This window comes from Aptenodytes forsteri, unplaced genomic scaffold (genome assembly GCF_000699145.1).
Source record: "Aptenodytes forsteri isolate BGI_AS27 unplaced genomic scaffold, ASM69914v1 Scaffold360, whole genome shotgun sequence".
In the NCBI taxonomy this organism is placed as follows: Eukaryota; Metazoa; Chordata; class Aves; order Sphenisciformes; family Spheniscidae; genus Aptenodytes; species Aptenodytes forsteri.
In genome coordinates this window covers 342,110-353,718 of record NW_008796109.1, presented here as the reverse complement: position 1 = coordinate 353,718, position 11,609 = coordinate 342,110, and the positions used below count along the sequence as shown (strand labels likewise).

The window sequence follows — 11,609 nt, the reverse complement described above, 5'->3', positions numbered from 1 at the left end:
TGTAGTCATCTTTTAAAAAAGGCTAATGAAATAGTTTTGGTTTGGAAGGAAACATTGCTCTACTACCCAGCCTATTCCTTGAAATAACATTCTGGGAATATGCCACAGTCAAGTCATTGATTATTGTAAAAAATTAAGTATATTATATTGTTAAACACTTATAAATGATTTTACTACCTGAGAAAAAGGTGTGGAACTACTTGGCAGCTTTCCAGAACCAGTCTCATATGCTTGAAAAATGTCACGATCCACACTTACTCATGGTCTTCGTTATTGATCGTTGATATAGTTTAACTTAACAGTCTATGGTTAATAGTCTAACTATAGTCAAGACTGCCTATTTATATTTTAAATAATGTATTTGTGAAATTGTCTTTAGCAGTCGTGTTTACAGTTTGTCACATATAGCAGCCTGGCTGTTCCCCAGAGCGTGAAACTTCCTCCCCTTCCCTCCTCCCCCCCGTAGGATGTGTGTGTTCCTTGAAAAGCATCCAAGCGCAAACTTTTTTTTTTCTTCTCCTTAAATTAAACTGATATTTGAGCTATCTGCAGGTGTATTTAGCTGGGAGTTGTACCTCAGCAGAAGGGATTATGGCTTATTTTTGCTTTGCCAATGGTATGTTCTAGGAGAACAGATCCAAGATGAATATTGGTTGAAGCCTTAGGAGTAAAATACGTGACCACGTTTAGATCGTGTAGTTCTTTCTCTTCCAGTTAAATTTACGAGAAGTTTTAATTTCACCCATTTGCAATTATCTTCATTCAGCTATTAGATACCTGAAGGTGCACTTAACCCAGTCAGCAGCTGAGCGAAGGTTTAGTCTGGTCAGTACCTATTTTGGTTTACAACTAAACTTGTTCCTTTGCTCCTTAGACTGACGCGGGCAGGTTGCTTCACTGTATGCTGGGTGGAAAGAACTGAGAGGGACTGTGAGTCAGGGCCTTTGCAGAGGGGAACTGCGTGGGCTGATCGCAGATGATTCACAACAGGGTCAGAATTATTTCGGATATCACGGCCCTTTGCTTATTTAAGGAAGCTGCATTGAAGGAGGGGTGGGAGGAAACAAAAGCAGCGATGGTGGTATCGTCCTCAAATATTGTTTAAAAGCTGCGCAGCTCTAGGGGGAGTGTATACTAATGGAATAAATAAAGTTCCCTAAACATTTTCAAGTTGGGAATGTTTTATCAGGCAGTAATTCAGCAACAATATGTACTCGGAAGCCTTTAAAACTGTCTAAACTAGATTTTCATATGGACAAGTACCCAGTGGGATGCTGTCTTAGTCTAGAATAAACTAAGACTGTTTCTGGTTTGGAAAGAATGTGCTTTCCAGGGACGGTGATGAGTGCTGTCTTCTTAAAGTAGCTGTGTGAAGACAACTGCCTTTGCCTAAGCAGTAAAAAGTGGTATCAGAAGATTATTATTGGACCAGAATGTAATGTAGAACTAGAAACTGTAAACCAGCATTTCAGAAAGTGTACAATAGCCGCCCCCCTTCTGAAAGGAAAAATTATCCTGGTAAGAAGCTGGGATGATTCAGTATACCTAGCATAATCTTTTGTTTTCTGTCGTGCAATATATGAAACTTTTATCTAGAGTTGCAAATGGTGTTTTTTAGTGAAATAAGCACATTAATTCCAAAGCGTGGCAAGTTTTGTTTTTTTAATGAGTAAGATTGTAATATTTGAAAGGCTCATTTTCAATTAGAAAATATCTCTCTTCAAAATTCACTGTAATGGACTGCTGTGCTGCTTCAAACAGAATAATTTCTAGGACAACTCAGGTGTCTGTCTTTGAACAGACTGATGAAAGCCGTGCTCTTCAGCAGTGTTACGTAGTACTATATGCTAAATATGTTTGTAATACGAATAGATATCAGGGCAATGTATACATTATTTGCAACAGCGATTCTGTTTTTATTTAGCTGTAAACGGATTTAGTGTTAGAAGGAATTAGGTTCTGGTGCATTGAATGACTATTACTGCAATTTCTAATTTCTAAGTCATTCACCTACTTGTATAAAAACTTGTCTTTGTCTGAATACCTTCCCTATGGAGTGAAATTTCAGGGCTTACTGTTTAAGTTAACATATTTTACGTTTGGTAATTAAAACAGACCTATTCTATGTTTTGTCCTTTTGGATAAGAAATTACTTTCTCAGAAGGCCAGTACCTTCAAGTGTAAACACTGTTAAGTCCAACCTTGTAACGTTTGTTTGACTTTTCCTACCCCCACTCCTCAGGCATGTGCTCTCTGCCTTCAACTCTTAAGTTTATCTCAAGATGAACTTGGCATGACACTTACTTCACACCCACTGCCAGGTTAAAAATAAATCTTAATGTGATTACAGTGACAAATGCATTGTACTGCTTCTGTAGTGAAGACTTGATAATTAAAAAAAAAAAGCAAAGAAAAAAAAGCACTGAAGTTTAGCTCTTTTGTTGTCTAGCAGGCTGGTTTGCATCATTTGAAAGCTTCACGTTATCTTTCTTCCCTGCGTTTCCTCTCTGCAGGGCTTCCTCCGTGTTTACTCAGTTGTGGAGGGGGACAGGACAGAGGGGGTGATGAAACAGTTTTGCTTGGCTGTTTTAATGATAGAGTCTTTCATGGCGTGATCCAAAGCCTGATGAAGCTGATGGACTTTGGATCAAGCTAGTCGAAAAACCAAATCTGAATTTGGAAAACATCCTGCAGACTCTTTGAATGCTGTATCTAGAAGTTAAATAAATGCTTTTAATTACAAATGACATTCCTGTCTTATCTACTGGTGCTTAAACCTGGCTCCCAGCTCTCCTTTTATTGTTTGGTCAGGGAAAAGCCTGGGTTGTTGATTACGCTACAGACAAAACTGCTTTTCTTTTCATCGTGCAAGTAGCCTTATAACACTCAGACAAAATTCTTGTTTCATCCCATGGCAAAGTACATACGGTATATTGTGTGTGCATGTGATTGGGGGGGAGAATATTATCATAATATGATGATGCATTTTGCATGAAGCTCTCCAGAATGCCTCATTTGAGCTTTTGCCATTGTAATTCCATGTATCATTTCAGTGTTAAGCAATGCCCCAGGGTCAGGAAAACCCATAAGATGCAGCTGGTAGTTAACCTATGTGTCACTAGTCTGCACAGAGGATGTAAAACAGAACATTTCCATATGAATAACGCCATCTGTTTTTTAACTCCCTTGCATTTAGTTCTCGGCCTTCCCCCATCACAGACATGGCCCTGTATCTCCTTTCAGTTTCTTGTCATAACTCTGCCCAGTCACAGCCTCCATGACCCAGAGGGTCACAAAGCAAGAAAGTGTGTCTGGAGCTCATGCTGCCCAGAGCTGATGTAATGACGAGAGAGGGCAGGGGAAAGTTGAGGCTTAAGTTTGAGAGACCCTAAATAGTGGACCTGTAGTAGTAGACCTGGGGAGGGGGAAAGAGGGGACTTTTTTTTTTCTTTTTTGTTTCCCCCCCCCCAACCTGAGGACCCTACAGATTTTCAAAGGCAGGTGTGGACCCCATGCACATTTAAAATATAAGTCATCATCGTACTTAGGAACATCTTGTTGGTCATCTTTTTCAGGATACCTATAGACTGTGCACGCGTTACCAGGTTTCAGCAGACCACAAACTCAAAACGAGCTATTACGGATTGTCTCTTTCCCACTGTTGCCCAAATTCATGTGAGACATGATAATACAGCGCACCACCTAATTTGGATTTTTTTTTTGTCAGTTTAGACAGTGTTATTTTTCAAGTGAAATGCTAAATTGCTAACCTTTTTTGAAAGTTTTTTTTGCATGTGATGAGGGAAAATACCTCGTGTAATGGATACTGAGTTTCAATATGGATACAATCCTGGCCATAGTGACTTGTGTGGGGCCAAGATTTTATTTCTAAATAGTTTAATGAGGACCAATAAGCCTCAGCTCTGTCCTATTGGGAGCTGGTTATAGCATAAAAATTCTATAAGAAGATCCTTCAAGTGTAAGCGGGGTTTTCCTCCTTCCTGTAAACGTTTTGAAGGTACCAATGTTTTTGATCATCGTTAACATTTGAAATCTCATGGTTCCCATATGTTGTTACAGTATCTTTTTGTCAGATGTTAATTTTCCTGTATATAGAAGAGCTGCTACATACAGTAATTTTTTGTGACCCTACATTTTTGTCCAAGAGGCACATCGTCCAAAAGGGCATTTGTAGATGACTTATGAAAACTAGTATGATTTTACAATAAGATATGATTGTATTAGCTGATGTAACATTTTTGCTTTTTGACCCAAATATTAGCAAGATACTCAAGGCTGCCAACACCCTTGCAGATACAAGCTTTTTTCCCCCCCTTAGTTTCCTCATATGTAGTACCAGAACATTTCTTAAGGGCATGTTATAAAAATAATGGACAACTTCTATATTATGCATACAGGAGTAAGAAAGTAAAGCTCCAGCGTCAAACCAAAGGGATTAAGGCAGTCCCAGGGGAGTAAGTTGAAGCTGCAGAGAAACGTAACCCAGATGGTACCCGCCTTGCCTTTGGTAATAGGGAGCAGCGCCTGGAATGTCTGCAGAGAGAACGCCCGTTGTCTGTCTCGGTGCTTTGAAGGCTGTTCGCTCATGGGAAGGGGGGTTTCTGTCCTCTTTGTACTCCGGCAGGATTTCCGGGACGCCGTGGCGCATGCCTCTAGGCAGCTTGGAAAGCCAGTGATTGAGGACAGAATCCTGAATCAGATCCTGTACTACCTACCTCAGCTGTATGAACTCAATCGGGACCTCCTGAGGGAACTGGAAGAGCGATTATCTCACTGGTGACTATCAATAAAGGGATACCACTCCTTTGATGTTGTTGAAATTTATCTGTGTGGCTTATGTGACTCCACGTGACCACGGTTTGACTCTTGTTTGTGTTGCACGTGCCTTCTTAAATGACAGAACTGACTTTGAAAGTACAGGAGATAATTTTCCATTTAGATGTACTTCTTGCCATTTAGATGTATCCAGAAAGGTCTAGAAGGCATGTCAATACATGTTTTCAGCAATCACACTTTTTTATTTAAAATTTTGTTTTTAATTGAAAGTTCTGGTCCCTGCATGGGCATGATAAGCAGACTGATTTCATTAGAGGAAAAGGAGGCTGCCCAGAAGACCTGTTTGCGTTTTAAAGGTAGTTGAGATCTACTAACCAGACAGAGTGCTGATTGACAGCCACAATCCCATTGAAGCCCATTCTCAGTTACAGTGGTGGGTGGATCTAAATCAGCTATACAAAGCCTACTGACAAAGGCACTGAAATGGGTGAAGACTGTAGTCCCATGCTTGCTATTAAGGGATGGAGGCTGCATCTTGAAGTTTGAAGATCTGTCTCCTCAAAAATCCAGCTTGTGTTCAAACGGTTCAAGGCCATTATAAACACACTGTGTATTAAGTAGTTGTCATCTAATGCTAAATTAGTGTGTCAAGGTGTGCCTGGTAAGGTTTTTCAGAGTAGCTACTGAGATGGATGCCTATCTGCTGAACTGTAAGCTTTTTGTTCAGAACATAAACTAGCACATCTTACTGTGAAAAAGAGAGATGTTTTGCTGTAGGGTTAAGATGTACACTCTTTTTAGCTCTTTCTAATTGCTCTATTTTTTGTTTCTAGGCTCGAACATCAAAGAATTGCTGATATATTTGTTAAAAAGGGTCCCTACTTAAAGATGTATTCAACTTACATCAAAGAATTTGATAAAAATGTTGCACTATTAGATGAACAGTGTAAGAAGAATGCAGGTTTTGCTTCAGTAGTCAAAGACTTTGAGGTACTGTAGTCTTTTGTAACATATATGCCATTTTGTGGCTTTTCAGCTGTTGTGATCCTCCATAAGGCTTTAGAGACCATCCTCCAATTTGGTTTTTTGTTTTGGGTTTTTTTTGCTGCAGTCTTGGCTTGAGACTTAGTAGGGTGGAAGTGGAAAGAAGTAAATTCAGATTTTGTGAAGTAACTAGTGATTTTGGCTACCATTGTGAGATATGATAAAGGACCTTGATTTTCAGAAAATGCAGCACTTGCTACAAATTATATCAAAGACACATTAATAAAATCTCTAGCTGCTTTTTTTTTTGTTTTGTCTCCTGATTGTACTATGCAACGATTAACTGTTGTATTTTAACCAGGTTGATTTCTCTACCACATCATAGGGCAGTAGCTTACTCATGGGAATGGCGTTTCATTTCAGTTGGAAACATAAAAAAGTGAATTTTCTCTTCTGCATATTTCTATAAGTTTCAAACCCAGCACATGCAGCAATCAGATGAAAGCTGATTCATGTCCCTAAGAGCATTGCTAGATTTTTACATAACTCCCTTAAAACAAATCAGAGAAGAGGTGCAAGCTCCCTAAGCACATGATCCACATGAACTGTGAATTTACCTCTTATTACACACGCTTCCCCTTGGGTAATACCTGCTCTGTTTGCTTACGAGTAGTTCGAAAGGCTACTCACAGTGGACAAAGGAAGAGCTTGAGGTAGAGTCAGCAAAGGCAGGAAGAAGATAAGAGGCCTTTTTAAGGACTTGGTGTTTCAGATGCACGTTATTTTGAATGCAAACTCAAGATAATTAACATTTTTGAAGCATGGATCTTTTAATTCTGTGTTGTCTTTAGAGGTGTGGATTAATTAAAACTTCTGCAGTGAGCGCTGCTGTCTTCGCTGCCTTTCTGCCTAGTGGACACTGACAGCGATTACAAAGGAGCATGTTGCCCTAGCCACCGGTGTTCCCTTTATTTCTGGGAAGCTTCACCTCTCTTCCTCATAAGCAAAAGCACCTGTTTTGAATCCACAGAGTATGAGTGCTTACCGATGTCTTTTAATGCATGATTAATTTTGCATGCAATCTTCCACGTGGAAATGCTTGCTCTGTAGTGTGGTGTTTAACACTGTGGTAGTCACACCTTTTCAAGATAAAGCTTATCCAACGTAATCAGTAGTTGTTTGTAGGTATGTTTTCTTTTGCTGGAACCCTTGACTACCACAGGATCGTTACTTCTTTTGTGTCTTTCTTTCAGATGAGCCCCCGCTGTGCTAGTCTGGCCCTCAAGCACTATCTGCTCAAGCCAGTTCAGAGGATTCCCCAATACAGGCTCCTGTTGACAGGTACAGTCAAGCTCTTTTGCAGGCTTAAGAAGCCAGTCTTCACACATCCCAGGAAACTTGTTTTCAGGCGGTTGTATCCATCCGTAAAGAGTGTTTATCTGACTTCAGATATGTGAAGCTTTTTTAAAAACATGGCATGGGTTTAGAGGCTTTCTTTGTTAATATTGATTGCAGTAAGATACACAAGCGAGGTGTTAGTATTCCCAACGCTGTGGTGTGTTCTCTGATGGTATGTTCAGCAGTACTTGGAAAACATGAAACCTGTGGTGGTTTTTGTTTGTTTCTCCGGTAATAGAAGCCTGTAATTTCCTTAGAGGCTTGGAATGCTCCTGTTTTGCTTCGGGAGTTGGTTTTTTTTTTGGTTGGTTGGTTTTTGGTGGGTTTTTTTAATGAAGGAAAAAGGTAGTATGGAAAACTGGAGCTAGGAGAAGGAAGTGAAAGATGTCTGTGCAACTGTGAACTTCTGCAAAATAGCTTCTCCATTTCTCCACCACCCAGGTGTTTTGTCTGTAAAATCCATTCTCTTTTAAAGGCAAAACACATGTTTTTAGTGTATGTTTACTAGTAAGTGCTTAAGACTTGTTACAGGGGCATTGTAGGCTGAAGAGCTGGCTTGGGACTAGGAAATCTGGGCTCTATACCCTGCTCTGGCACTGGCACGTTTGGGTGACCTTGAGCAAGTCATCTCCATGATGCAGTGCTTTCTTTTCTGTAAAAGGAGGGCAGTGATAGAGGTCTCCTTTGTGAAGTATTTTGAGATGTGTGTGTTGTAAGAGGGGGATGGCTCCTGTAAGGGTTTGGAAATACTTAAGGCATTGTTTTTGAAAGCTGTTTCTTCTTGATGAGCAATTTAAAAATAGCCTCTGTTTATGTAGTAACTGCAAAATAAAATGCTCTGTGACCTTTTTTTTTGGCTCTGTAGCAGCTTGTTGGCATTTCCCCAGCAAGTACTTAGACTAGTGATGCTGTGGGAGATACAGACTTGTTATACAGCAGTTACCAAATTATTAACGTTGACTGTTTTCATTTTAATCAGCTCATTAAAGTCACAGGTGTTGAAAAAAGGGTGAAAAACCCTTATTAAATGGACTACTTTGTAGGGGAAGATCTTAGTGACTCTTAATTGATGAAAACAAACCACAAAATGGCATTTGGGGAGTTGCTTAATTTTAAAGGGATACTGACTTAGGGCATGGTATAGGCTTGTGATACACTCTAAAATCAGCAGAGCTTTGGATAAGTTCAAAGGTTTTAATTGAAAAGGTTGAACAGAGGAGTAAATGCCATTGTCAATATACATAGCAAAGCGAGAGATGTCAGGGGTGAATGGCACTGAAACAAAACTCAGATGTTGAAGGGGAATTCCTCGTGACCATTAAGTGTCATTGTGGCGGGGACAGGCCTTTTTAGACCTGAAAAAACTCATTCTGTGGTGATGGGGGTTGCTGTGGGTGTCCGCAGTCTGCAGACCCTACTGTGGCTGCCCAGCTTTAAATACACCTGCAAATGCTATTGACAGGAATGGGATTGCAGTGCTGGCTGCTGATTTAGAAAAGTAATTTTCTCTTGTTTTATGGGAACAATAAAAGAGGTCAGACTAAGAATTTAATTATGCTGGGGCTGGGGAGTGTTATTTTGCATCTGTTCCATTTTCAGTCTGTTCAATCTATCATGCATTTCTGTTGTCCTTGAGATTCTCAGTCTTCCATCTCTGTGGATGACCCATCTGCTCTGTTACCTTCCAGCAGCTCTGTGTAATATTGAGCAATCTCTATATAAACTTTTGCTGCAAAACCTTTGGAGAACACGCAAAATATTTGGATCTGTTGTTGCAGTGGGCGAGATGCAGCGATGAGCAGCCGCCCCAGCCAAAGACAGGGGGCATCTGTGGGCGAGGGAGGAGGGCGCAGCGGGTAAGAGCAGGGAAGCGAGAATAATCCAGGAAACGAAGCTGCTAGGCCTGAGTCAGCAGGGATTTCTTCCTATTTAGATGTTCTGTGTCAGTGGGACAGCTTTGTACTGGTAACCTGCTGCTACACGGTCACATCACAAGATTGTTGCTGGGCTTTGAAGTGGAGTTACTTTTGTGCTAACAAAAGCAGGAGCAGGTGGACTCATAAATCAGCCAAGGAGAGGCGCAGCTCAGCTGTGTTTCTGTTTAATTATACAGCTTCTCCAGTCCAGCAAGTGAACTTCCACTTCTCCACATACTGGCCCCGAGCTCTATACAGCAAATATTAGATGGGCTTCGGGGGAGGTTAGAGGCCTCTGATTTCTAATAGAAATGAAGGAGACTTGATTCTCTCCTCCCGAACACCTCCGAGTAGATGACTTGAGACTGTAAAATATGAACAGGCTCTTCATTGTCATAGGATAAGCCTCTCTCCTCTTTGTCTCAACATAAGGTTTGCAGAGAGAGAGTCTTTTATTATCCTTAGTTGGGGTATAGTGAGGGGAGGCTGAGGGGGGTGAAAAATAAGCCTTTGAGCACACTGCTCCTTTGCAGGTTGGAAATAGTTGTCAGACTTGAGGCCAATTACGTGTTGGGGAACGATTGCTTTGAGTTTAACTTAATTAAATTAGACAACCTGAGACAAAAAGTAGTTAATGAAGCAGAAGAGAATTTTTAGCAGGAGAAGAAGTGATAGTCGTTGCCCCCCAGCAAGAAGGAAGAGAGAATTGCTGGCTGCTGTCAGATAGAAGCAGGGCGTAAGGAAATTTTGTTTGTCACAGCAACAGTACTTGTGTGCTTTTGTGTTGATTTTTGTTGTGTTTTGGGGTATCCAGCAGAGTTATGAATTTTAATTTCTAAGTCTGCCTTTCTGAACGTATGTTTAAGGTCTTCCTAGTCTGAACAACTAAAGCACATTTCAGAGGGGAAAATTTTTTTTTTGGCAAAGACAGTAGATACCATTCCACCTTAATATTTGACTTCTGTTATTTATTTTATCTAGGAATATTTTTGCTAAATTTTTACTGTAGTGTTATTCATGTCTGTGAAATTCGCTTGTCTGTATAGTTTAAACCAGTACCTCCAGAAAGTAGTTGCAAGCACAGAATTTCCAGTGTGTATCCACAGAAGAGACTAAAAATACCTGTTCTGATGCTTCTCTGAAGCTGAGTTTTAGCTATGAACTGAGGTCCACTTATCAGATATACATAGAGAGTATTAAGATGAAAATTATGTATTTATCACTTTCAGGATTTTACAGTTGCAAGTTTTATTGGCTGCTTCAGTCTTGTAATGCAAAAGCTGCCTTTTTAAATACAGAATTTTAAATGAATGCAGTTATGTTAAAATTTCTAATTTTCCCTCTTCTATTCACTGATGATATGATTTAAAATGCCAGAATATACCCATCCAAAAAATGTTTTTGAGTGATGTAAAGTGTTGTTGTTTTGGGGAACGTGTCCTAAAGCATGACTATGCCAAGAAACAGTTCCCATGTTGGGTCTCTGGTTTTAAGTTTTCAGTGCAATTACTTTCAATATTAATTTGGATGTCTCCATGTACTAGGGACAGTTTCTTAGAGTGCCAGCAGTACATTTACAGATGAGTAAATTATACCCACCTCACCTCTTGTTCCCAGCCTGTAGAGGTGAGCGTGTGGTTGGCAGCTTTAAGAAGCTGGTATTTCTGTATAAGCTGCAAGGACTCATTCTTTATACTAGGAGGTTCCCACTGGAGTCCTTTGTGCTGGCCCTGGTGAAGACCAAGTTGCAATTGTAAAGCTTTAACTCGTTTGCTTTATGGTGGAGTCCCAGGGGTGCTCTGCCTGGGCAGTATGGCACAGCTCCGACTTGAGAGAGCACCCGTCAGCAGCCAGGGCAGGAGGGGGCAGCTGGTGTTGTATGTGTGACATAGGTTCCTCTAGGTTAAACCAGGTTTAAAAACAATGTGAACTCTTCTTAGTTCCTTTCAGAATACCTCCTGCTGATTTTTTTTTTTCTTTCTCACACACCAGCTTCTTACCAGCATAACCTGAGGTGAAGCAAGATAAACTTTGTTTTTAACGGAATATGTGTCCACCAAAATATTGCACTGGAATGTCTAGTAGCTACTACAGCACAAGATCTTGAGGGACGTGAAGGATGCGATATTTATGGAGTGTAGCTGGAGAGGTTTTGGTGCCATGTCAGACTTATCTTAAAAGATCACACGTTGACCAGTGCCGGATAATGATCAGACAAAACTTTGAGGAGAGCAGAAAGCTGTGGGTGTTCCTGTGGCCCAGCCAACCAGACCTCCCAGCGCTCCCTCCCCACTTCTCTGCAGGAGACCCCAGCCAGTTCCTCTTCCTTCACCCCAACCTGCTCTCTTGGATCCTCCCTTAGGTCTTTGCCAAAAAATAAAATTTAAGTGCCAAATATTTTTCTTCCTGTAGTTCTGTTTTTCTCAAAGCTTTCATTAACTGTGAGAAGATTTCTCACTCTTCATAGCATTTCTACTGTAGAAACATGTTTCATAATCCCCCCCCCCCCCCCAC

General features: G+C 40.6%; 1 protein-coding gene across 1 annotated transcript in view; it reads left to right on the top strand.

The window, feature by feature from the left end:
* Nucleotides 1-11,609, top strand: part of FGD6 (FYVE, RhoGEF and PH domain containing 6) — a 65,910-nt gene that overhangs the window by 29,087 nt on the left and 25,214 nt on the right. The window contains 3 exon segments of the mRNA XM_019474033.1: nt 4,646-4,797; nt 5,631-5,787; nt 7,035-7,122. Coding sequence (XP_019329578.1) covers nt 4,646-4,797; nt 5,631-5,787; nt 7,035-7,122 — 397 coding nt within the window.